General features: G+C 47.0%; 1 protein-coding gene across 1 annotated transcript; it reads right to left on the bottom strand.

Annotated features, from left to right (window-relative positions):
* Positions 1-347: 347 nt before the first annotated feature.
* Positions 348-26,251, bottom strand: LOC147106572 (tetraspanin-18-like). Its single transcript, XM_086008489.1, has 6 exons — positions 26,154-26,251; positions 14,831-15,025; positions 13,361-13,435; positions 3,630-3,728; positions 2,649-2,828; positions 348-500 (listed from the first exon to the last, which is right to left on the bottom strand). The coding sequence occupies exons 1-6, from the start codon at positions 26,247-26,249 to the stop codon at positions 348-350; spliced, it is 798 nt and encodes a 265-aa protein (XP_085864615.1). The 5' UTR covers positions 26,250-26,251.
* Between the last annotated feature and the right edge of the window lie 751 nt (positions 26,252-27,002).

Here is a 27,002-nt window from a genome sequence, read left to right as displayed (position 1 = left end):
AGCACATTACACAGGACAAGGGGAGTCAGACCTTAATACAGGACTCAGCACATTACACAGGACAAGCGGAGTCACAGCTTAATACAGGACTCGGCACATTACACAGGACAAGGGGAGTCACAGCTTAATACAGGACTCAGCACATTACACAGGACAAGGGGAGTCACAGCTTAATACAGGACTCCGCACATTACACAGGACAAGGGGAGTCACAGCTTAATACAGGACTCAGCACATTACACAGGACACGGGGAGTCACTGTCACCATTCTGGTTCACGTGTCGCTGACAAGCAGCGTGATGGAGGGGAACATGAGGGATTGAGGAGGTTGGTTATTTCTGATGGGTTTACACAGCCTCAGTATTCCTATATATTTTACAGAATAATGTTGGATTTAATCGCAATGAACGGATTACCTCAATTATTAAGATCCAAATAGACAGCGCTCCAGTCAGGTAAAGATAAAGCTCCACTTGGGAGGCAATTAGTTCGAAGCAGCCCTGAGGGAGAGACAGCAGATGTTTTAATAGTGTAATGACTTCAAATGAGGACACATTTCAACTCTGGCTAAATTCCATTGATTGGCACTAGCTAGACACATGGGGCAGGGAGGGGGAGTGTTCTCCTCTGAGTTACTGTGATTTTGGAGTGGGTTTGAGGTGACAAAAAGACCAGAAGTAGTTCTTTAAGACTTCCGCCTCAAATCTGCCACAAGAAGACTGCACCAAAAAACTGCCAGTCCCCTTTGAGACCCACCTGTAGTGAATCCCACCCCGTATAAATGGGGGTGTGGCCAGCATCCCTGACCCATTGCCCTCCAAACCCACCCTAAATACTAAAGCCACTGTGAATGTGACGCTAGGTATCTCTGTGGTGAGTACACCTTGGAGGAGGTCATTTTGTGTGCTCACACTGAAGATTGGTGTTTCTTTGCTTTGCACATTCCTCAAATTACTTTGGTTTTTGAGTTAGGATATTTGCTGCTACCTTTACTTTGATTTGTTCAAAGTACTGCCTAGCACTCCAGGCATGAATTTCCCTATTGGAATACTATTTTCTGTTATGAAGAGGGGGAGAATGATGATACACAAGAGGCCAGTTTAGGGACTATTAACAGTCAGGCATCATAGAAGGCATCTCTTCCCTACACGTGGACAATCCACAGACCAAGATGGGCTTATTTAGATCGCTCTGAACTTCTGTGCCTCAGATGGCTGCACTTCTTCTCGATGGCTATTGGGGAAATATCTCAACTTCTGGCTGAAGACCTGCAGCTCTTTTCACCAGGAGAACAGCCTTTTCTGTACCAGGCCAGGTCTCCCCTGCCTTTACCTTTCTTGCATCCAGATCCTTCCAGGCAACATCAGATGACTTGTGCTACATTAGCCAGTCAGCAGCTCACTGCTGCATCAAGAAGCTCACGGATGCTCTCTTCACGATGGTGTCACAATTTGTTGTGTTTCCAATGGAACAAGAGGAGCAAAGAGAAAGAGCTACCCAGTTCTGTAGGCTGGCTGCCTTCCCACAACTACAGGGAGCAATTGGCAGCTCTCATGTGGCACTTATGAAACCACAAGTGTCATAGAGCAGGCTATCGGCCTTCTGAAGTCTTGTTTTCGGTGCCTGGATAAATATGGTGGAACCCTCCAGTACAGCGCAAGGGAAGTCTCCAGGATCATTGTAGCATGTCGCGTATTCCATAGCATTGCCCCAAAGGAAGCCTTGCTGCTTCCGGCACATGGAAGCAATGATGATGATGAAGAGGTGGAGGATGCACCTGTAGCCCTACAGCATGAGGAGGAAGAAGAGGAAGTGGAGCAGGAGAGTCAGCTGCCAGTGCAAGGATAGCACAACTGATAGCTCAGTGCTTTCAAAAATAAGGTTGACTCCCCAAAATAAAGTCACTTCACACCTGCCCGTTCTCCCTCCACACCCTCACAAAGTCCCTCACTGTCCAAAACTTCAGCCAAGTTGCTTCATAAGTTAGAAGTTTCCATTTCCCTTGCTGTTATCCAACTCCCAAAGGTTGAAAGCGTTCACAGAAATGATCGTACAACTCTATGTGATCATAAATTAAACAATAATGTTAACCAGGAAATGTCACAAAACTCCAGTCTCAATTTCTACAGCTACTTCTTAGAAGTGCTGGCTGGAGTCTTTATGCCACAAAAACCTCCTGGAATGTCACTGTCAACAGAGTGTTCTGCAGGTCATGGGATACTTCCTGTGTTGCAGGTGCAGGTACAAAACTCCTCCCACTGACCCATCATCTCAACCGTTTCCACGGCTTCCACATGACTTGGTGAAGCGCAGTCTGCACACGCACAGCTCAAGGTGAGATTTGATTGTATGTTTTACTCAGTGCATTCACTTGCTGTATGTAAAATAAAGCAGTTGAACGTCTTGTCTCACTGAGTATTGCGGTCCAGCTTCGGAAAGATCGGGGAATGGCATGTGTGAAAGACATGCGATCCAGCTCAGATCACAAGGGGGTCCTAACTGTTGCTCCCCCAGATTACGCTCTCATATCATTAGATATTGGGCAGTATGGGCACACTGCTGAATATCACTGCTTACCAGAGAATATTCCAAAACCTGTAACAGTCCCTAATATTAATTGGTATGGACCTGAATGTGTTTTTCTGTACCTGATTGTGGATGAAATCAACGTGTCCAGCGATGCATTTGTTAAAGTCAAGTATTTCTCCATCCGGTGTGGCTTTGCGCCTCTTGCAACAAGCCTCTGGCACCTCGTAAGTAGGGTTTAATATAATAAAATGTAAGGTATGTAAGAAATCCTTTGGGCCACTCACTCCGCAGCACTCAAACTAAATTAAAAAAATAAAATTGGATTGTTGGTCATTTTTTTTAAGAAACAACACTTTAAGCAAACATTTGAAATGGTAGTTCAGTGGGTTATAGGGCTGCCCACGCTGGTTGGACAGGTTCCTGAAGGTTTCACCTCCAACTGCCCCGCTCGCTCAAACAGCCTTTATTCCCCATCTCCAATATTTATATAACTAATAAATAAAAGTGTTTAAAGGAAATTAAATGAACAAAACCACTTTCTATTGCCCCGATGATGTTTCCCCGGGCTGCTCACAGCAGTGTCCAGGAGTGTCCATCTTTAATTCCAGGAGACTCCAGGCCAATCCGGGAGGGTTGAGAACCCTACTGGGTTGGCACACTTTCCTTTTACTTAAAGGTACTGATTTCAAGCCTAATGGGATATAAGTCTGTAAACGTCCGACATAAAGTGAGTTTAAAACATTGCTCTGTTTGCTGAGTGACAGCTTGACTCCGTTGTAGCACACCTCCCTCCGGGTCAGGTGGCAGAGGGTTCCAGCACGCAGTGCAGGTCATACACTAGGATCATTGAAATGATAGAAACAGGTGGTTGGTTTGGGGAAGAGATGGGAGAGGAACATCTGGCTGATTTGTGGAAAACTGTGGAGAAGAGTATAAAACAGATAAATTAAACCAAGTGGATAAAATCCACTTTACAGGTCTATCCAGGAACCTTTACTCTGACATCCAATTCCCTCCTGTAAGTATATTTCTTTAAAAAAAAGTGTCTATGAGGCATGCCTGAGCACTCGTGAGGAGAGATTCATGCGAGCTGAACTTACTGAGATCATGATGGAATTGCACCTGGATGAGTAAGAATTCGTCACATTGTCTCCAGTATAGTAACTTATCAGATCATTCTCAAAATATTCCTTTGTCAACTGGGGAAAACAAAACGGATTATAAAAACAGTGGTAATAACAGCAGTCACACTTTCTTATCAACGTAATCAAATCAAAAAGATTTAAATGTGCTAGGGGAGTGGGCCATACAATGGCAAATGGCATTTAATTAATTCAGATAAATGTAGTGTTGTGCATGTTGGTAGGACCATCACAGAATACATGTATCACTTGCAAGGAATAATGCTGAAATAGGTTGAGAGAGGGAAAAGATCTATGTGTTATTGTGCACAGATCACAGAAGGTACATGACCAATGTAGAGAAACTGTAGCTGAAGCTAACAGGGTATTGGGCTGTATTACTGGAACCATTCAGTACAAATCAAAGCACACTATTCTGACACTGTACAGGTCGATGGTCAGGCCACATCTCGAGTACCGTGCCCAGCTTTGGTTCCCCCACATGGTGGGTGATATAGTGGCCTTGGTAAAGGTCCAGAGCAGAGCTATAAGAATGATTCCTGGCTTAAATAACCTTACCTACTCAGGTAGGCTCAAGGACCTTGGTGTATTCACTTTAGAGCAGCGTAGATTTAGAGGCAACTTGATAGAGGTCTATAAAGTCATGAAAGGGCTGGATAGCATTCCTATTGATAGATTGGCCCTGAAATTAGGATCGGGGGCTTGCTGCGCGTGCAAGCCCCCGATGTGCACTCACCCTGCGCGCCGACATCTGAAGCCCGGGCCTGCTTGCATTTACTGTCACAGGCCCGGTTCAGGTGTCGGCGCAATGTGCTTACCTGATCCAGCGGCGTAGTTAGTGCGATGTGCCGGCTGGGATCAGGTGAGCACTGTGCAGCCAATCAGGGGAGGGGAAACTCATTCATGAGTTTGAGAGTAAGAGCTGTCAGACTCATGAAAAGTATGGGCTGCCAAAACACTTTGGCCTAGAAATTGAGTTTGCGCTGCGCCAGGGCTTTAGCGCCGGAAGTTAGCGCCGGCGCTAAGTCCCTTTGCGCGCGCCAAAAATTCAGTAGCGCCGCGCCCAAACGGCTGTCGGCGCTACTGAAGGGTTTTAGCGCCTGAAAACTGGCGCAACGCGCCGCATTGCGGCGCTATTCCGGCGCTGCGGCGCCCGCTGCGGTGCGGCAGGCTCGGGAAGTGCAGGCCTCCTCCTTCCGTTAAGGAAGAGCTGCCTGCACCCGGCCGCGGCCCGCGCAAATCTCCTCAAAAATGAGCCCGGCACCTCGGACAAGTGCCGGGCTTGCATCTGTTCCGGGGGGGGGGGGAGAAGTCCGGGGAGGGAGCTGCGGGCAGGCGGCCGGCGGGAAAGCGGCCGGCCGCCGCGCCTCCTTAAAGCGCCGGCGCAGACTCCGGCAGCACTCGTTTGCCGGAGTCTTAGTTGCGGCTGCCACTGGCGAGGCGGCCGCAACTGAATTTCGGCTTGGGGCCGGGTTACCACGGCAACCGGGACGCTGCGCACACCGATGACGTCATCGGTGCCGGCGCAGCGCTACCGGTCTACCGCCGCGGAAGGGCCCCAGGCAATTTAGGAACCGGCGCCAATTGCAGCGCTAGGCCCTCTAGCGCCGCAAAATCGGTGCTAAGGGCACTGAATTTCTAGGCCTTTAACTTTAAATAAAATTTTAAAAAACATCCCACTGATTATATTAACTATAAATAAGTTTTAAAAAATGTTTTAAACAATTAATCAATTTTTTGAAAAAATAAATTTTTAAAAAATAGGGTCTAAAACTAAACTTACCATCCTGTAAATTCTTTAAAAATAACAAACCTGTGGAAAAAAAAATTCTACATTGTACTAAAAGCCCACTTACCTGAAAAACTAAATACTTACGTCTTGTTTCTCCACGCGTAAAAACCGGAGGCCTTTACACGTGCGCAACTCTGAAAAAAAAAGGAATTTTACTGCGCACGCGCTGCCTGTGCAGTCGTGCGCGTTCTGCCTCTTAACCCCTTGGGTCAGAGGACAGGAAATGCCGGTTTTCAGCGCATGCGCTGTGCATGCTGAAAACCGGCAATTCCTCCGGGCACACGCGTGAGTACCCCGTCCTTACTTACGCGTTGTGCCCGGAATTACTGGGCCATTATTCCTGTTTAGCAGATTGGAGAGGACCAGGGGATATTTGTCTAAACTCTGTAAGAGTAGGAATAGACTGGATGTTAGGAGTTTTTATTTTCCCAGAGAGTAGTGAGCCTCTGGAATGTGTTGTCGGCTTGTGTGGTGTGTGCTGCCTTGCTGCCTGCCTTCAAGAGGGAGCTGGACTGGTTCTTGACTGGGTCAGAGATCGTATCCTATAGAAGGTAAGTGTCTTTATAGATAATACTTGGCCCATGTGATCTCCTGGACTGGTTTCGAACACCTGGGGGGGGGGGTCGGAGAGGAATTTTCCAGTGAATTTTTTCCCTTATTGGCCCTGAGTTTTCATCCCAAGAGATTGTATGGTTGCAGGGAGGAGGAGAGGGGAGAAAGGGTGGGGGTGGAGAGGCGTTGTGGGGGGGGGGAAAGGGAGGAAGTGTTTAGTCATGATGTCCCGGCCATCATGAGAGTGCGGCAGACTTGAAGGTCTAGCTGGTCTTTTTCTGCCCGTCAATTTGTATGTTCGTATGACTCCTGGTTAGAGGACTAACATTTGTGACTCATTTATATTGCAATGTGTGCTAATTTACATGACACTCGCTATCACAGGCGCTGTGACAGAAATTAAGTCTCTTTTGTCCAGTTTTGGATTTGTGCGTGTTCGTTTAAGTCCAGTCACAATATGTAAGAGGGCGGGGAGTGGGGAGAGGCTGAATCTGTTCACTGTTTCAGCATACGAGCAGTGCGTAAATGGGGCAAGAAACCCTTTGACGTAAGGAAATTGGGCAGAAGCCATCTCTACATGTTTTCCGACATCAAATCGCTTCCCACCCACCCACCCCACCCCCGTTCCCTTGTTCTTTTTCGTCATTCCCACGATCTGCTTGCCGAGTCCCCTCACTTACATGTATGCAAATGAGAGTCAATGGCGCTCGAGTTCCCAGCTTCTGCCCTCGCAATGCACTCAGGGTAACTTAGACTGAGATTTATAACTATTGAAAGCCTCAGCTGTGACAGAAGGAAGTGAGGAGTCTCTGAACCTGAAGAGTCAGGAGAGTTTGGCTAACGATTTCGGCAACATTTTTTGCAGAAATTTCCTTGCCATTCTGCCTTGATAAACTTGCTTATGACAGGGCCAGGAAGCCGACCACCCTCTACCCACAGTTAAGGTTTCTCAGGAGCAGGTATGGCATCTCCCGGTATGTCATTATCATAGAGGATGAGAAGACGCACATGATGGAGCCAAGGAGATACAGGATCTTTACAGTCTAGTAGGCAAATTCAACACCTTCAGAATCTCAGCAAGGCAACAGCGAGTTAGGGCCATCCCATTTAAAAAAAAATCATTTATGGGATGTGGGCGTTACTGGCAAGGCCAGCATTTATTGCCCATCCCTAATTGCCCTTGAGAAGGTGGTGGTGAGCTGCCTGCTTGAGCTGCTGCAGTCCGTGTGGTGAAGGTACTCCCAAAATGCTGTTAGGGAGGGAGTTCCAGGACTTTGACCCAGCGACGATGAAGGATCGGCGATATACTTCTAAGTCAGGATTATGTGTGACTTGGAAAGGAACTTGGAGGTGATGGTGTTGCCATGCGCCTGCTGCCCTTGTCCTTCTAGGTGGAAGAAGTCGTGGGTTTGGGAGCTGCTGCCAAAGAAGCCTTGGTGAGTTGCTGTAGTGCATCTTGTAGATGGTACACACTGCAGCCACAGTATGCCGGTGGTGGAGGGAGTAAATGTTTAAGGTGGTGGATGGGGTGTTAATCAAGCGGGCTGCTTTGCCCTGGATAACGTCGAGCTTCTTGAGTGTCATCCAGGCAAGTGGAGAGTGTTCCATCACACTCCTTACTTGTGCCTTGTAGTTGGTGGAAAGACTTTGGGAGTCAGGAGGTGAGACACTCGCCGCAGAATACCTAGCCTCTGATCTGCTCTTGTTGCCACAGTATTTATGTGGCTGGTCCAGTTAAGTTTCTGGTCAATGGTGACCCCCCAGGATGTCAATGGTGGGGAATTCAGCAATGGTATTGTTGTTGAGTGTCAAGGGGCGGTGGTTAGACTCTCGCTTGTTGGAGATAGACATTGCTTGGCATTTCTGTGGCGCGAATTTTACCTGCCACTTATCAACCCAAGCCTGAACGTCGTCCAGGTCTTGTTGCATGTTGGCATGGACTGCTTCATTATCTGAGGAGTTGTGAATGGCACTGAACACTGTGCAGTCATCAGCGAACATCCCCATTTCTCACCGTATGTTGGAGGGAAGGTCATTGATGAAGCAGCTGAAGATGGTTGGGCCTAGGACACTGCCCTGAGGAACTCCTGCAGCGATGTCCTGGGGCTGTGATGATTGACCTACAACCACCACAACCATCTTCCTTTGTGCTAGGTATGACTCCAGCCAGTGGAGAGTTTCCCCCGCGATTCCCATTGACTTCAGTTTTACTCGGGCTCCTTGATGCCACACTCGGTCAAATGCTGCCTTGATGTCAAGGGCAGGCACTCTCACCTCACCTCTGGGATTCAGCTCCTTTGTCCATGTTTGGACCAAGGCTGTAATGAAGTCAGGAGCCGGGCGGTCTTGGTGGAACCCAAACTGGGAATCAGTGAGCAGATTATTGGTGAGTAAGTGCTGCTTGATAGCACTGTCGATGACACCTTCCATCACTTTGCTGATGATTGAGAGTAGACTGATGGGGTGGTAATTGGCCGGATTGGATTTGTCCTGCTTTTTGTGGACAGGACATACCTGGGCAGTTTTCCACATTGTCGGAACACCAGTGTTGTAGCTGTATTGGAACAGCTTGACTAGAGGCACAGCTAGTTCTGGAGCACAAGTCTTCAGCACGATAGCGGGGATGTTGCTGGGGCCCAGAGCCTTTGCTGTATCCAGTGTGCTCAGCCGTTTCTTGATATCACGTAGAGTGAATCGAATTGACCGAGGACTGGCTTCTGTGATGGTGGGGGCCTCAGGAGTGGGCCGATATGGATCATCCACTCGGCACTTCTGGCTAAAGATAGTTGCAAATGCTTCAGCTTTGTCTTTTGCACTCACGTGCTGGGCTCCACCATCATTGAGGATGGGGATATTCATGGAGCCTCTTCCTCCCATTAGTTGTTTAATGGTCCATCACCATTCACGACTGGATGTGACAGGACTGCAGAGCTTTGATCTGACCCATTGATTGTGGGATCGCTCAACCCTGTCTATAGCATGCTGCTTCTGCTTTTTAGCATGCATGTAGTCCTATGTTGCAGCTTCCCCAGGTTAGCACCTCATTTTTAGGTACGCCTGGTGCTGCTCCTGGCATGCTCTTCTACACTCCTTATTGAACCAGGGTTGGTCCCCTGGCTTGATGGTAATGGTAGAGTGAGGGATATGCCGGGCCATGAAGTTACAGATTGTGGTGGAATACAATTCTGCTGCTGCTGATGGCCCACAGCGCCTCATGGATGCCCAGTTTTCAGCTGCTAGATCTGTTCTGAATCTATCCCATTTAGCACGGTGGTAGTGCCACACAAGATAATGGAGGGTGTCCTCAGTGTGAAGACAGGACTTCATCTCCACAATGACTGTGCGGTGGTCACTGCTACCAATGCTGTCGTGGAGAGATGCATCTGCGACAGGTAGATTGGTGAGGACGAGGCCAAATAGGTTTTTCCCTCGTGTTGGTTCTCTCATGGGGTTGCTGGCTTCCCCATGGTCCAGGTTGAGATCGATGGCACCCAGATTGGTTAGCGAGATCCTACAGAACTCCACAGGGCTTCCACTCTCCAAAGATGCAGACCGCGTGAGACAACTGGCAGAGGATCCGACATGTCAACCCCCGACACGCTGGAAGTTGTCCCGATGTCTTCACACTGCAAAATTTAATCCTCTGATCCCTTCACAGAATAAAATAGCTGGCTTGTGGGTGACAAAGGCCACCTGCTGCTCCCCTGGATAATGACCTCAGTAAGGGAGGCCTGAACAGCAGCAGCGCTACAATGATGCACATGCCTCTACAAGGCTTGTTTTTATTTTATTACATTGATGTCCAAAGTGAGCGCATCTAATCTGCTCTTTCTTAACACTGGGTACCTAAACATGCCTATCATCTATTCCAGTGCTTCTCCCAGATGCAACCTGAGAGCCAGTATCCCAGGAGGTAGTTGGCTCTCCTCTCATGGCAGCTTGCTCCTACCAGAGGGCCACTTCTATCTGCATCTCTGGAACTTGTTCCTGGGACACCTGGTGTCGTCTCTCATGTTCCGTTGATGAGGTGCTCTGAGGGGGAAGAGCAAAGGACTGGCATGTGCTGCTGTCCTGAGATGGTCGTATCAGGCAGGTGGACTCCTGCTGTCACCATTCCACTTGGACAGTGATCGGCGGGATGGCTGGTTTAACGGCAGCTATCAGATCCTTAAAGTCCTGAGAGACAACAGAATGCATCATGGCTTCTATTGATCGGGAAGCCCCTATGCAGACTGCACTCTATTCTCCCCCCTATTCTCTGCCCTCAGTGCTTCTATGGAGATGGAATGGCTGATTGATCCCTGGCCACTTCTTACGTGAGGGTCTGCTGCAGATTTCAGTGATGCTGCTAGATGCACCATTGGTGTTTAAAATGAAGAAAAAGCTTCCCTGATGTCATTTCCAATGAGATCCCTGGACTCACGAGTCACACCTGTTAGTTGTCACACATCCTCGAACGCTGACCTCAGAGGCTGCATGTAAGTACCATGTTCCTTGATGTCATCCTTCTTGTCAGGTAAGTACCAGTGAGTTCTGGGTCCCATGACTCCAAAGCCATAGGCAGGCTTCTCCTCAGCCGCCACTGGGCGGGTGCCACATCCTCACCCACACCCCAACCCTCCATCTCCCTTGTGCTCTGTGAATCACTCAGTGCCACATCATAACGAACACTATCTGATTGCCCCTGGGTGAAAGTGTCTGAGCTGCTGCCTTGGAATGAAGATGGGAGTGATTCGAGAGAGAGTTATAGGCAGTTGAGGAAGAGGAGCAGGTAAGTCTGTGCAGGAACTTACACCTGGGCTTGAGGCTGACTTCAGCTTCTTCATCGTCATCGTCCTGCTCATCCAGGAGGTAGTTATAGTCTCTGTTCTTCCTCCTCCTGCTCCTCATTATCAACAACTACAGGAAACTTTGTGTTATCCGGAGGCTAACTGTCCGGAATGCTCGAGCCACCGGCAAAAATCAGGAGCCGTTTTCGTTAGTTTTTTTTTCTTCTCGTTGCTTTTTTCCTCAACAGTCAAGCTCTGCAAGGTCTGCTGAAGCTGTTGCTAAGCTACAGAGACGCTACAGAGACGCTGCGACTGTTTAGAAGCTGTTGCTAAGCAACAGTGTTTGTTGTCAGATACGGAGATAAAAAGCTCCGTATGCTTCAACATTAACGCTGGAGTGTCCGGCAGTTTTGAGGGAACGGCAACAGCTCGGTCCCGTCGGTGCCGGATAGCACAAAGTTTCCTGTACTTGCATTTATATAGCACCTTTAATGTAGTAAAATGTCCCAAGATGCTTCACAGGAGCGTTATCAAACAAAATTGGACACCGAGCCACACAAGGAGATATTAGGATTGGTAACCAAAAGCTTGGTAAAGAGGTAGGTTTTAAGGAGCATCTTAAAGGAGGAGGGAAAGGTAGAGAGGGGGCAAGGTTTATGGAAGGAATTACAGAGCTTAGGGCCTCGGCAACTGAAGGCACGGCCACCAAGGGTGGAGCGTTAAAATTGGGGAGGCGCAAGAGGCCAGAATTGGAGGAGCGCAGAGATCTCGATGGCTTGTGAGGCCGGAGGAGGCTGCAAGATAGGGAGAGGCAAGGCCATGGAGGGGTTTGCAAACAAGAATGAGAATTTTAAAATTGAGGCGTTGCCAGACCGGGAGCCAATGACGGTCAGCGAGCACAGGGCTGATGGGTGAACAGGACTTGGTGCGAGTTAGAATTCGGGCAGCAGAGTTTTGGATGAACTCAAGTTTATGTAGGGTGGGAGATGGGAGATCGTCCAGGAAAGCATTGGAATAGTCGAGTCTAGGGGTAACAAAGGTATGGATGAGGGTTTCAGCAGCAGATGAAGTGGGGCAGGGGTGGAGTTGGGCGATGTTATGGAGGAGGAAGTAGTCGGTCTTGGTGATGGAGAAGATATGTGGTCGGAAGCTCATCTCAGAGCCAAATATGACACCAAGGTTGTGAACAGTCTGGTTCAGTCTCAGACAATTGCCTGGGAGAGAAATGGAGTCGGTGGCTAGGAAACAGAGTTTGTGGCGGGGACTGAAGACAATGGCTTCGGTCTTCCCAATATTACATTGGAGGGAATTTCTGCTCATCCAGTACTGAATGTTAGACAAGCGATCTGACAAATCAGAGACAGCGGAAGGGTTACGAGAGGTGGTGTTGAGATAGAGCTGGGTGTTGACAGCTACATGTGGAAACTGACGCTGTGTTTTCGGATGATGTCGCTGAGGGGCAACATGTAGATGAGAAATAGGATGGGGCTAAGGACAGATCCTCGGGGGACTACAGAGGTAACGATGTGGGAGCGGGAAGAGAAGCCAGACAAGTGCAGTCCCACCCAGCTGAACGATGGAGGAGAGACATTGGAGGCGCGTGGTGTAGTTAACCCTGTAAAAAAGGCTGCAGACAGATCGAGAAGGACGAGGAGGGATAGGTTACCACAGTCACAGTCACATAGGATGTCATTTGTGACTTTGATAAGGGCTGTTTCAGTACTGTGGCAGAGGTGGAAACCGGATTGGTTGGATTTGAACATCGAATTGCGGGAAAGGTGGGCACGGATTATCCCTCTCTTCCTTTTCCTGTGCCCTCCATTGTTCAACGCAGCTGTAACCATGAAAGCCACTGAGAGCCATACTTGCACTGGAACTGCTGTCCAAATCTGGCTCTGGACAACGCAGAGTTTGATGATGGCTTCCTTGGGAATCTAAGTGGCCACTGGCGGATTTCTTCAGACAGGTGCAGACAAGCCCTGGATACATAAGTCAGTGTAAAGGCATGTCTGAATGGATCCTCGAAGAGGCAATCTTGTCTGTTTGATATGCCTCCTCAGATCCTCTTCCTGCTCCAGAACCTGCAAATAGAGCACTATCTCCATAGAACTACCTATATTAATGAGCTTCCCAACAATCACTGTACAAACTGTCACTGGCAATAAATGCACGATGGCTTTTCAACAGCTATCAGGGAGGCTCCACCAAGTTTCAACAACGTCCTTCAAGCAACAAGACCAAAACATGGCAGCAACAATCAGTTGCTAAGAGATTTACCAAGAGCAGTGTCGTACCTTCATGAACAAGGACCCGACTGAAAGGAACAGGCCAATCCAGCAGCATTCATGTCACACGGGGGCTCAGCCTGCGAGGGACTGCTGACAACTCCCAGTGCATTATGGGAGGATCCATCATTAGCATAAAATTGGAATAAGCCTTGTCCGCTGCCCGTGCGTAGGCTCAAAGGGCTAAAAATTCAGTTTGGGGCGCCAAGCTCGCCTGGGCGCCGGAATTACCGCTGAGCTAAACACTGTTGGCACGGTGAGATCCTGGTGTTGGTTCTGATGGGCACTTACTTGATTTTTGAAGAGAAAAGCGACAATTCCAGCGGCGAGCTCGACCATGAAGACCAGCAGAATTAGCACAAAGAACTGAAACAAGAAAAGACAGCCCACATTTCAGGCACAATCAACAGGGCAAACAGCAGGAACAAGACATTCTAAATCAGCATCTCCACAACAAGTTTTCACCCTCACTTCTCTTGAGCATTGGAACCGACCCATAAACTGCACCATGGTGGCCTCCAGGCTGGTCTGGACCCTCCACTTGGCTGCAGGTGAATGGAACTATTCTGATGTACACACCAGCTACTCCATAAACCACACCGTGCGAGACTCACCAGAGCAGATCTCTGCAGGATGTAAACAGACTCACTAAATCAAAGATTGTCCTTTAAAAGAGACTGGAAATTCAGGGGGTGGGGGATGGGACTGCAGGGCAAGCCTGGGGAGGAGGGGGCACAACGGGTTTGCTGGGTTTTGCCACTTGGAAGACTCTCTTCAAGTTGCATGCAGTGGGTGGAGGGAGGGTGCGGGTTGATTGCGTTTCAGCCTACCTCAACACATTGATGAGGATCTTTGAAAGTCTCTGTGGGGGCCATTCCTCCGGGACTGCTGGGCCAGCTGTCTCCTGATGGGCCCAGTACAGGCCACACTGGTTGAGACTAATTAGCTTACTGCTTTTGCTGCCCAACAGTTGCCATTTATACTTTTCAACCTTCAGTTTCAATTAAGGGCCTTGGTGGCCCTTCTCAGAGCAGCAAGGTGTCAATCCGAGTTCTGGCCCCTCATTGGGATGGACACCTGCTAGCATTCTATACTTAAACTAGCCCCGCCCCAGGATATAGGACAGGAGTCACCAGCTGGCTAAACTGGAGGTGGAAGCCTCCTTCGCTGTACTTCCACCCCTAGATAGGGTCTGAGGAAGTTCCATCCTAAATATAATAGTGACAGGAGCACCTGGGACAAAAAGTAATCCCTTCTGTCATCTCACTCTCACACCCAACCTTTCCTTCTCCTTCAAACTGCTACACCAGTGCTGTATATGACATAAAGCTCAACAGTATGGATACAATATCCCAAACAGATGCATTGCCCCAGGGCCTTCTGTTTTGTGTTCAGCCAGACCAATCGACAATGCTGTGCCTGGCCCTGAGATGATAGATGTGAAGGATTGCTATGTGTTACTGGAGTAACATTTCTTTGTCTGGAGTTTTATTTTGAGCCTCTTCTTCCACAGCTGGACCTCAGAACACCAACTGGTCCGTATTAGCAGGGCGCCAACTGCCTGCCAAGCCTCCACTGGTCCTACCGTGACACTGGCACTGAGATCAGAATTCAGCAGCACCAGCAGTCATTGGGGCAAACCCATGTTCCAATGCATTGGCGTTTCACTGCAATTTGTCACGCTTAATTCAAGCAAGCTTTGAAGGCATGTGAGGTAAAAGTGCAACAAAATAGGAATTGAAGAAAATAAGAAACACTTACAACCATCAGAAGAGTTCTGCTCTCCCGGAAGGATGCAACACTTCCCAGTATTCCAAGAATAAGAAGCACACCAGACAAAGCCATTGCATAAACCATTCCAATAAAGATCACTGTACTGAGTGACACAGCATCTCTGGATCCAGTAGGGTAAAGCAATACAAAGAGTGCTGTTGCAAGCAGGAGGCAACCACTCACCTGCAAAACAACAAAACAAACATCATCATCTCCATCCTGTAACACCACAAACATCATCCCCATCCTGTAACACAATAAACATCATCCCCATCCTGTAACACAATAAACATCATCCCCATCCTGTAACACCACAAACATCATCTCCATCCTGTAACACCACAAACATCATCCCCATCCTGTAACACCACAAACATCATCCCCATCCTGTAACACCACAAACATCATCCCCATCCTGTAACACCACAAACATCATCCCCATCCTGTAACACAATAAACATCATCCCCATCCTGTAACACAATAAACATCATCCCCATCCTGTAACACCAAAAAGATCATCCCCATCCTGTAACACAATAAACATCATCCCCATCCTGTAACACAATAAACATCATCCCCATCCTGTAACACAATAAACATCATCCCCATCCTGTAACACAATAAACATCGTCCCCATCCTGTAACACCACAAACATCAGCCCCATCCTGTAACACAATAAATATCATCTCCATCCTGTAACACAATAAACATCATCCCCATCCTGTAACACAATAAATATCATCTCCATCCTGTAACACAATAAACATCATCCCCATCCTGTAACACAATAAACATCATCCCCATCCTGTAACACAATAAACATCGTCCCCATCCTGTAACACCACAAACATCAGCCCCATCCTGTAACACAATAAACATCATCCCCATCCTGTAATACAATAAACATCAGCCCCATGCTGTAACACAATAAACATCATCCCCATCCTGTAACACAATAAACATCAGCCCCATCCTGTAACACAATAAACATCATCCCCATCCTGTAACACAATAAACATCAGCCCCATCCTGTAACACAATAAACATCATCCCCATCCTGTAATATAATAAACATCAGCCCCATGCTGTAACACAATAAACATCGTCCCCATCCTGTAACACCACAAACATCATCCCCATCCTGTAACCCAATAAACATCATCCCCATCCTGTAACACAATAAACATCATCCCCATCCTGTAACACCAAAAACATCATCCCCATCCTGTAACACAATAAACATCATCCCCATCCTGTAACACAATAAACCTCATCCACATCCTGTAACACCACAAACATCATCCCCATCCTGTAACACAATAAACATCGTCCCCATCCTGTAACACAATAAACATCGTCCCCATCCTGTAACACAATAAACATCATCCCCATTCTGTAACACCACAAACATCATCCCCATCCTGTAACACAATAAACATCATCCCATCCTGTAACACAATAAACATCGTCCCCATCCTGTAACACAATAAACATCATCCCCATTCTGTAACACCACAAATATCATCCCCATCCTGTAACACAATAAATATCATCCCATCCTGTAACACAATAAACATCATCCCCATCCTGTAACACAATAAACATCATCCCCATCCTGTAACACAATAAACATCATCCCCATCCTGTAACACAATAAACATCATCCCCATCCTGTAACACAATAAACATCATCCCCATCCTGTAACACAAAAAACATCGTCCCCATCCTGTAACACAATAAACATCATCCCCATCCTGTAACACAATAAACATCATCCCCATCCTGTAACACAATAAACATCATCCCAATCCTGTAACACAAGAAACATCATCCCCATCCTGTAACACCACAAACATCATCCCCATCCTGTAACACAATAAATATCGTCCCCATCCTGTAACACCACAAACATCATCCCCATCCTGTAACACAATAAACATCATCCCCATCCTGTAACACCACAAACATCATCCCCATCCTGTAACACCACAAACATCATCCCCATCCTGTAACACAATAAACATCGTCCCCATCCTGTAACACCACAAACATCATCCCCATCCTGTAACACAATAACCATCATCCCCATCCTGTAACACAATAAACATCATTCCCATCCTGTAACACAATAAACATCGTCCCCATCCTGTAACACAATAAACATCATCCCCATCCTGTAACACAATAAACATCATCCCCATCCTGTAACACAATAAACATCATCCCCATCCTGTAACACAATAAACATCATCGCCATCCTGTAACACAATAAACATCATCCCCATCCTGTAACACCACAAACATCATCCCCATCCTGTAACACAATAAACATCATCCCCATCCTGTAACACAATAAACATCATCCCCATCCTGTAACACAATAAACATCATCCCCATCCTGTAACACAATACACATCATCCCCATCCTGTAACACAATAAACATTGTCCCCATCCTGTAACACAATAAACATCATCCCCATCCTGTAACACAATAAACATCATCCCCATCCTGTAACACAATAAACATCAGCCCCATCCTGTAACACAATAAACATCATCCCATCCTGTAACACAATAAACATCAACCCCATCCTGTAACACAATAAACATCATCCCCATCCTGTAACACCACAAACATCATCCCCATCCTGTAACACAATAAACATCGTCCCCATCCTGTAACACCACAAACATCATCCCCATCCTGTAACACAATAAACATCGTCCCCATCCTGTAACACCACAAACATCATCCCCATCCTGTAACACAATAAACATCATCCCCATCCTGTAACACCACAAACATCATCCCCATCCTGTAACACAATAAACATCATCCCCATCCTGTAACACCACAAACCTCATCCCCATCCTGTAACACAATAAACATCAGCCCCATCCTGTAACACAATAAACATCATTCCCATCCTGTAACACAATAAACATCATCCCCATCCTGTAACACAATAAACATCATTCCCATCCTGTAACACAATAAACATCAGCCCCATGCTGTAACACAATAAACATCGTCCCCATCCTGTAACACAATAAACCTCATCCCCATCCTGTAACACAATAAACATCATCCCCATCCTGTAACACCACAAACATCATCCCCATCCTGTAACACAATAAACATCATCCCCATCCTGTAACACCACAAACATCATCCCCATCCTGTAACACAATAAACATCATCCCCATCCTGTAACACAATAAACATCATCCCCATCCTGAAACACAATAAACATCATCCCCATCGTGTAACACAATAAACATCATCCCCATCCTGTAACACAATAAACATCATCCCCATCCTGTAACACAATAAACCTCATCCCCATCCTGTAACACAATAAACATCGTCCCCATCCTGTAACACAATAAGCATCGTCCCCATCCTGTAACACAATAAACATCGTCCCCATCCTGTAACACAATAAACATCATCCCCATCCTGTAACACAATAAACATCATCCCCATCCTGTAACACAATAAACATCATCCCCATCCTGTAACACAATAAACATCATCCCCATCCTGTAACACAATAAACATCATCCCCATCCTGTAACACAATAAACATCATCCCCATCCTGTAACACAATAAACATCATCCCCATCCTGTAACACAATAAACATTGTTAAGTATGTGTATTGTATTGAACAATTAACACAAAGACTTAAACGTATAACTCAAACAGGTCTTTGCTGGTTGGAGGTAGTGACTATACGTAGGTCTTTACTTCATGCCCACAGGCGGGAACTGAGGGGAGATCAGTACCCACAGTACTATTTATACCCCTATGGCCAGGAGTGGTACTGCGTATCACTACGCCCTACAAGTAGTGCAGTCCTGTCCATAGGTTCAAAGTAGCACACATATTACATACACAACATTCCTCCCTTCCTAGCTTTACAGTCATCTCCCCATTTAACATAACGTAATAACATATATACACATATAACTTCAGGTTTACATAACAGAATAACATAGATACATAGATAACTTCATGTCAAAACAGATCACAGATTCAGTCTCTGCGGAAAACAGTTCACAGATTCAATCTCTGTGGTGTAGTCGGTTCACGTTGCTGGAGTGACTCATTCAATAGTCCTTCCATGGATTTAACAGTTTGAACTTCCGAACTGAATTGGCTCCGTTCGGAGGGACCACGTGTGTGATCTGGTAGAGGTAATAATGGTTCAGATGGGTCATCTTCTGTTTCGACTTTTCCTTTTCTGCTTCTTGGAGACTCTCTGGGCTCCACTGTCAGCTGCCAGCTGCATGCGCAGTTCCTCCTTCTCTTCCTCCTTTTTCCGTAGTAGAGCCACCTTCTCCCGATGTTCCGTAGACTTTCGGTGCTCCTCCATGATTTCTGTATGGTGGGAGTCGAAGTTACAAGTTGGGCAGGACAGGACATAGTAATATTCGGTGTCGTCCTGATCTAGGCCAGCGAGAGGGTCTTCTATTTCCTCCATACCCAGCTGGGCGTTAGCCAGCTTTTGTTCCAAGTCCAGACATCTTTCCTGAAGAGACTTCTTCATGCGTACCTCTTCATCCAGCTTTTTCTGGGCTTTCAGCAAGTCGTTTACTAATGACCTCATTTGAGATTTTACTACTTCAACTTCTTTTGGAGATTGATTGATCGGACTATTCAATCCCTCTACCGGAGCAGCTGTTTCAGCGGTCTGTTGTTCTACGTTGACGTGAGTCAGCGTACTTTTGGCATCCAAGGGCTGCTCTGTTGCAGTCATCTCAGTCTGTGTTGCCACCTCAGCTCTTCCAATAACCTTTGAGAGCTCCGAACCCCTTTCGTTTGAATATTGAAGTTCGTGTTCAAGTTTTTTCCATTTCAGAGTCCTGTCCTTCAGCATATGCAGGAGTTGGCTGACCGTTAACTCCTCTGACATCAGACGTTTTGTGTGCTCCTGCTCCATTTTCTCCATCAGCTGCTTCTGTTGTCTTTCCAGATTCTCCAACTCTATATCAAAGAACTCTTTCGTTGCATTCAACTCTTGCTCAAAACGGCGAAGCATTTGTTCTAATTGCTGTTGTAGTTTGAAATGGAGTTGAGTTCGAGCCCGGTGTCCCTCAGAAATGGGCACATCAGTAGACTTGCCAGACTCAGAATCCACAGTTAAACTATGTTGTTGTTGCTCAGTGGAATTCTGTGCTGAAACTTTGTCTTTTGCACCTGAGTTGGGCTTACCATCATCCGTTCCAGAGTCTGGGCCGACTATCTTCACCGAGTTCTCACTCGTTATTGTTTGTAGGAAATGCCAGTCCATATTCATTTTCCTAATCCACTCCCGTCCTAGTAGTGGAGAACCTCCTTCAGATATCACATATAAGTCCATTATTTGACTGTCTTCGCCCTTGTGGACCACTGCAACCTCTATTTTCCCGATGGGGTACACTCTTTGCCCCGTGTATGTTTTCAATATAATCCCCGTATCCTGTAGGGGAATATGTTGGAATAACTTTCCGTAATCTTTCTTATTTATGACCGTCAATGCCGATCCAGTGTCCAATTCCAGTTTTACTTGGACTCCTTCTATCTGAAGAGTGACCCAAATTGTCTGGAGGTCTGCACCCTTACCAGCGTTGAGTACTCTTAAGCTAGCCAGTTCATTACAGCTTAAGCTAACCAGTTCATTACTGCTAGCGTCTGAATCGGACTCCTGTTCGGTCACCTTGTGTACCTTTGCGTATTTTCCTTGCGGTGACTTCTTGTTGCTGGTCTTCTTCCCTGACCTGCATAATCTAGCTATATGTCCAAGCCTACCACAAGTTCTACATTCTTGGTTTTTAAACCAACACTGGTCCTGATCATGCGTTGTCTTTCCACAACGATAACATTTGCCAGAACTCACACCCAATTTGTGTGCACTGAGCTCCGGTGACCGTAACTGCATTACTGCCGTGCCTCTCGCTGCGGCTTCGTGTGCTGCTGCCATAGTGACCGCCTTCTCAAGCGTCAGCTCATTCTCCTCGAGCAGTCGCTTTTGTGTGTCCTGTTTAAATAAACCACACACAAATTTGTCTCGTAGTGCATCTGTCAGTCCCGTTCCAAACTGGCAATATTTTGCTAATTTACGCAATTCCAGCAAATATTCAGCATTGCTTTCATGCTGTAGCTGCCTTCTGTTGTAAAATTTAAATCGTTCCGCTAGCATCAGCGGCGTGGGGTTTAGATGATCTTTCAGGACAGTAACAATCTCATCGAACGTCTTATCTGCCGGTTCATCTGGTGATAACAGGTGTTTCAATTGCCCGTATGTCTTCGCACCCATTAAATTTAATAATGTTAGAGCTTTATCTTGGTCACGAATTTTATTGGCCTTACAATAATTTTTTACTCTTTCAACATATATGGCCCAATCTTCGAGGTCACTATCAAAGGTACTAATATTCCCGTGTTTAGGCATTGTAGATTTGCAATTTCTCAGATTTTATTTTGTTTACTTGTTATCAAGGATGGCGGCTTCCCGCTCTTGCCGTCGTCCTCCGCCCACAAAATGGCGGTTTTCCCGCGCTTGGCGGTCTTCACCCGTCCCCCGACGCCATCTTCCTTCAGCCCCCGAGTGCGGCCCTTATCTTCGCCGCGATCGCCCGAGTGCGGCCCTTATCAGCGGATGCGATCGCTGGATCGTGAAGTGGCTCCCGACCGAAGCGGCTCTTGCTCGCTCCCTCCCGGGCTCTGGCTTACCCGCTCGCGCGTTTCACCGCGGCTCTTATCAGGGATTGCGATCGCCCTTATCTTCTCCAACTTCCCCAGCCCTGTCTTTGCAGCCAACGCTGCACGGCTTACCCCACCACCTAGGTTGAACAAGGAAACTGCAGAAAGACTTCTGTCAGTCGCTGGAAGCTGTCAGGATGGCTGCTGCACTCCAGTGCTCAGTCGCTGATGGAGGCTTCAGAGTCCTAAAGCCTGTCGCTTCTAGTGGGGTGGTGATGTTTGAAACCTCTCTTCAACTGCCGCAGGGTAAGAACCTGACTCGTCGCCAGTGTTAAGTATGTGTATTGTATTGAACAATTAACACAAAGACTTAAACGTATAACTCAAACAGGTCTTTACTGGTTGGAGGTAGGGACTATACGTAGGTCTTTACTTCATGCCCACAGGCGGGAACTGAGGGGCGATCAGCACCCACAGTACTATTTATACCCCTATGGCCAGGAGTGGTACTGCGTATCACTACGCCCTACAAGTAGTGCAGTCCTGTCCATAGGTTCAAAGTAGCACACATATTACATACACAACAAACATCATCCCCATCCTGTAACACAATAAACATCATCCCCATCCTGTAATACAATAAACATCAGCCCCATGCTGTAACACAATAAACATCATCCCCATCCTGTAACACAATAAACATCATCCCCATCCTGTAATACAATAAACATCAGCCCCATGCTGTAACACAATAAACATCGTCCCCATCCTGTAACACAATAAACATCATCCCCATCCTGTAACACAATAAACATCATCCCCATCCTGTAACACAATAAACATCATCCCCATCCTGTAACACCACAAACATCATCCCCATCCTGTAACACAATAAACATCATCCCCATCCTGTAACACAATAAACATCATCCCCATCCTGTAACACAATAAACATCATCCCCATCCTGTAACACATTAAACATCATCCCCATCCTGTAACACAATAAACATCATCCCCATCCTGTAACACAATAAACATCATCCCCATCCTGTAACACAATAAACATCATCCCCATCCTGTAACACAATAAACATCATCCCCATCCTGTAACACAATAAACATCGTCCCCATCCTGTAACACAATAAACATCATCCCCATCCTGTAACACAATAAACATCATCCCCATCCTGTAACACAATAAACATCATCCCCATCCTGTAATACAATAAACATCAGCCCCATGCTGTAACACAATAAACATCATCCCCATCCTGTAACACAATAAACATCATCCCCATCCTGTAACACAATAAACATCATCCCCATCCTGTAACACCACAAACATCAGCCCCATCCTGTAACACAATAAACATCATCCCCATCCTGTAACACCACAAACATCAGCCCCATCCTGTAACACAATAAACATCGTCCCCATCCTGTAACACCACAAACATCATCACGATCCTGTAACACAATAAACATCATCCCTATCCTGTAACACAATAAACATCATCCCCATCCTGTAACACAATAAACATCATCCCCATCCTGTAACACAATAAACATCATCCCCATCCTGTAACACCACAAACATCATCCCCATCCTGTAACAAAATAAACATCATCCCCATCATGTAACACCACAAACATCATCCCCATCCTGTAACACCACAAACATCATCCCCATCCTGTAACACAATAAACCTCATCCACATCCTGTAACACAATAAACATCATCCCCATCCTGTAACACAATAAACATCATCCCCATCCTGTAACACAATAAACCTCATCCACATCCTGTAACACCACAAACATCATCCCCATCCTGTAACACAATAAACCTCATCCCCATCCTGTAACACAATAAACATCATCCCCATCCTGCAACACAATAAACATCGTCCCCATCCTGTAACACAATAAACATCATCCCCATCCTGTAACACAATAAACATCATCCCCATCCTGTAACACAATAAACATCATCCCCATCCTGTAACACAATAAACATCATCCCCATCCTGTAACACAATAAACATCATCCCCATCCTGTAACACAATAAAGATCATCCCCATCCTGTAACACCACAAACATCATCCCCATGCTGTAACACCACAAACATCATCCCCATCCTGTAACACCACAAACATCATCCCCATCCTGTAACACAATCAACATCATCCCCATCCTGTAACACCACAAACATCGTCCCCATCCTGTAACACAATAAACCTCATCCCCATCCTGTAACACAATACACATCATCCCCAACCTGTAACACAATAAACATCGTCCCCATCCTGTAACACAATAAACATCATCCCCATCCTGTAACACAATAAACATCATCCCCATCCTGTAACACAATAAACATCATCCCCATCCTGTAACACCACAAACATCATCCCCATCCTGTAACACCACAAACATCATCCCCATCCTGTAACACAAGAGCCATCATCCCCATCCTGTAACTCATTTCAATAATAATCATCCCCATCAGGCCCAAACATCCCCGTGCTCATCCCATAGATTAGGCTGGCATCATCTCCCAGTGTTCTGCAGTGCTGACTTTGGCAGGATTAGCAGGGTAAGCCATGGGTGGGACGTGTTTGGGTTTGAACCCCTTTGTTCGAGTGCCAGTGCACTGCTGTAACACCACAGGGAAATATCTTGCACCCGCCTCTTAGGCAGCCAAAACAGTTGGCAACTGTGCACCATTGGGGGGTTGCCTGGTTGTGGATGTGGCAGGACTGCTGAGTTTTTACCTGACGTTGGTTGTGGGATTACTTAGCTCTGTCTATGTTCCACTGTTTAGCATGCATGTAGTCCTGTGTTGCAGCTACACCAGGTTGGCACCTCAATTTCAGTCACTCCTGGTGCTGCTCCTAGGATGATCTTCGACACTCCTCATTGAACCTGTGTTGGTCACCTGGCTTGTTGGTAATGGTAGACTGAAGGATATGCCAGGCCATGAGTTTACAGATTGTGGTGGAATACAATTCTGCTGCTGCTGATGGCCCACAGTGCCTCATGGTGGTAGTGCCACATGGCATGATGGAGAATATCCTTCGTGTGAAGTTGGGGCTCCGTCTCCACAAGGACTGTCATGGACAGACACACCTGCAACAGGTAGATTGGTGGGCGCAAGGTCAAATAGTTTTTTCCTCGTGTTGGTTCTCTCACCGCCTGCCTCAAGTCCAGTCTGGCAGCTATGTGCTTCAGGACTTGGCTAGCTCAGTCAGTGATGGGACTACCGAGCCACTCTTGTTGATGAACTTTGAAGTTTCCCACCCAGAGTACATTCTGTGTTCTCAGTGCTTCCTCGAAATGGTGTTCAACGTGGAGGAGTGCTGATTCATCGGCTGAGTTGGGGGGTGGGTGGTAGGTTTCCTTGCCCATGTTTGACCTGAAGACACATGGTGGGGTCTGGAGTCAATGTTGAGGACTGCCAGCGCCACTCCCTCCTGACTGTATACCACTGTGCCCCCACTTCTGGTGGGTCCCAGGGATGGTGATGGGTGGGGAGGAGTCTGGGTCATTGGCTGAAAGGTATGATTCTGTTGCTTGACTAGTCTGTGGGACAACTCTCCCAATTTTGGCACAAGCCCCCCCACCCTCCCCCAGATGTTAGTTGGGAGGATTTGGCAGGGTTGACTGGGGTAGTTAACAAATAAGATAAGTTGATAGTCTTGGGATATTGAAAACAATAAACCGATCTAGAGTCAGGGCACAGAGTGGAGTTGAAAGGAAATAACTCGATTAGGTTGACTTGTATTGTGGGGGGAACCTGATTTCCACCAATAGTATATCTCAGTGAATCAAGCAGGATCTGCTCCCTCCAAGCCTCTTCCTATTTACACCGGGTTAGATCTTGATTCAGTGCGATGGTGTAAAACGGGTGATCATGAGTCAGCCGTCTGTTTACATCGCTCCCGATTTTTATTGCAATGGCTTCAAATGGAAGGGATGTAAATGGGCAGCCGACTCGCTATCACCCATTTAACATTATCGCACAGATGATGATATGCAATATCATCTGATATCATGCATCATCACAATATCATCCCAGGGTTCTTCTGAGGGGCTGCAGAAGGGAAGTAGCTGGTCCACCCGGCACAATGAATGCTGGCAAGAGTCACATGACAGTGTGATGGCAGTACAGGTAGAATATCCGTTACCAACAGGTCTGTGGCATCACATGTGGCGCCAGCCTCTAACCAGAGCTGTTTTAGGCTTTGCAATCCTATTGATGGTTCTACCGAAGATACTTGATGCTTTGTAGCTGGTGCAGACCACAACCCACACTCTCTGGTGAATCTGATCTCTCGGCGCACAGACACTCTATACGGACGGCTGCCGAAATGCTCTGAATTGGTCAAGTGAAGCAGATAGTTTCATTATGCTTTTGGCTCACCTCACACACTATCAACTTTTAGTTCAATAAAGCTATTCCTTCAATAGAATCCAGATCAAGAGCTGGATAGCTCTGGAGTGTTGCCTTTTAACTTTGCCTCCACACTGCCCACCTCGAACATCTCTCTGAAATATGGCACGCTGCTTCTTTCCTAGATGTTACATTGGCGGCTACATTCTCACAAACACACTTACAGAAATCAGAATATTAAAGGCAACCATCAGGTACTTGATACATTCAAAGCGACCCATCTTCACAGTCATTGGCAGCCTCGTTTTGTTACTGTGCATGAGCTTCTGGAACCTGCTGGAAAACAAAACAAAAAAAATGATTCATAAGAATCAGCTTCAGATTCAAATATCAACTTTCAATCCCAGTCCCAGCTCTTCGCTGTTAACCCACCCAACCAACTTCACCTTAACTCTAAGTCAACACTAAGGGGGCGATTTCCACCTGCGGCGTAGATCAGGTGGAGGTGGGTGAGGTGTGCACTGTGCCCACCCGAGGTTATTGGCATGGAGCCCGTGCCATTCTCACTGCCGGGCCTGATTTGAATGAAATTGTCGAGCTGCGAAACCTTGCTCCCTACAAACAGCTCACCGATTGTGAAGGCAGCACATCTGGTGGAACGGCCGTTGCTTAAAGGCGTCCTGCAGCACCTTAAAGGGGAGGTGCTTTTTTCTCAATGGTAGGTAGTGGACGGGTACATTGTGCGGCAAAAGACAAGACAATCTCAACCAGTGTCCCCAGGTAGCGGAAGAGGCACCCACAGACCGAGTGAGCAGCAGGAAGGAGGTGCTCTTCCCCTTCAATGGGTGACGGATGCCAAGACAAATTAGTCAGCGGGCATGGAGAGAGGTGGCGGAGTGTGCAAATGCTACCTGCAATATCCCCAGGATCTGGCCGCAGTGATCTGACCAGGACGAGCCAAGACTCCCCTTCGCATCTCTCTGACTTTCTGCACAGCCCAGCAGGACCTCACATGAGCCAGAGCACCATCAATACTTCCCTTCCCTGCCTCCCATCAAATCAGCAGGGAACAT

The sequence above is a fragment of the Somniosus microcephalus genome, chromosome 15, assembly GCF_052327205.1.
Source record: "Somniosus microcephalus isolate GS21.2 chromosome 15, FLI_Smic_1.0, whole genome shotgun sequence".
Lineage (NCBI taxonomy): Eukaryota > Metazoa > Chordata > Chondrichthyes > Squaliformes > Somniosidae > Somniosus > Somniosus microcephalus.
This window is presented reverse-complemented; position numbering and strand designations above follow the sequence as displayed.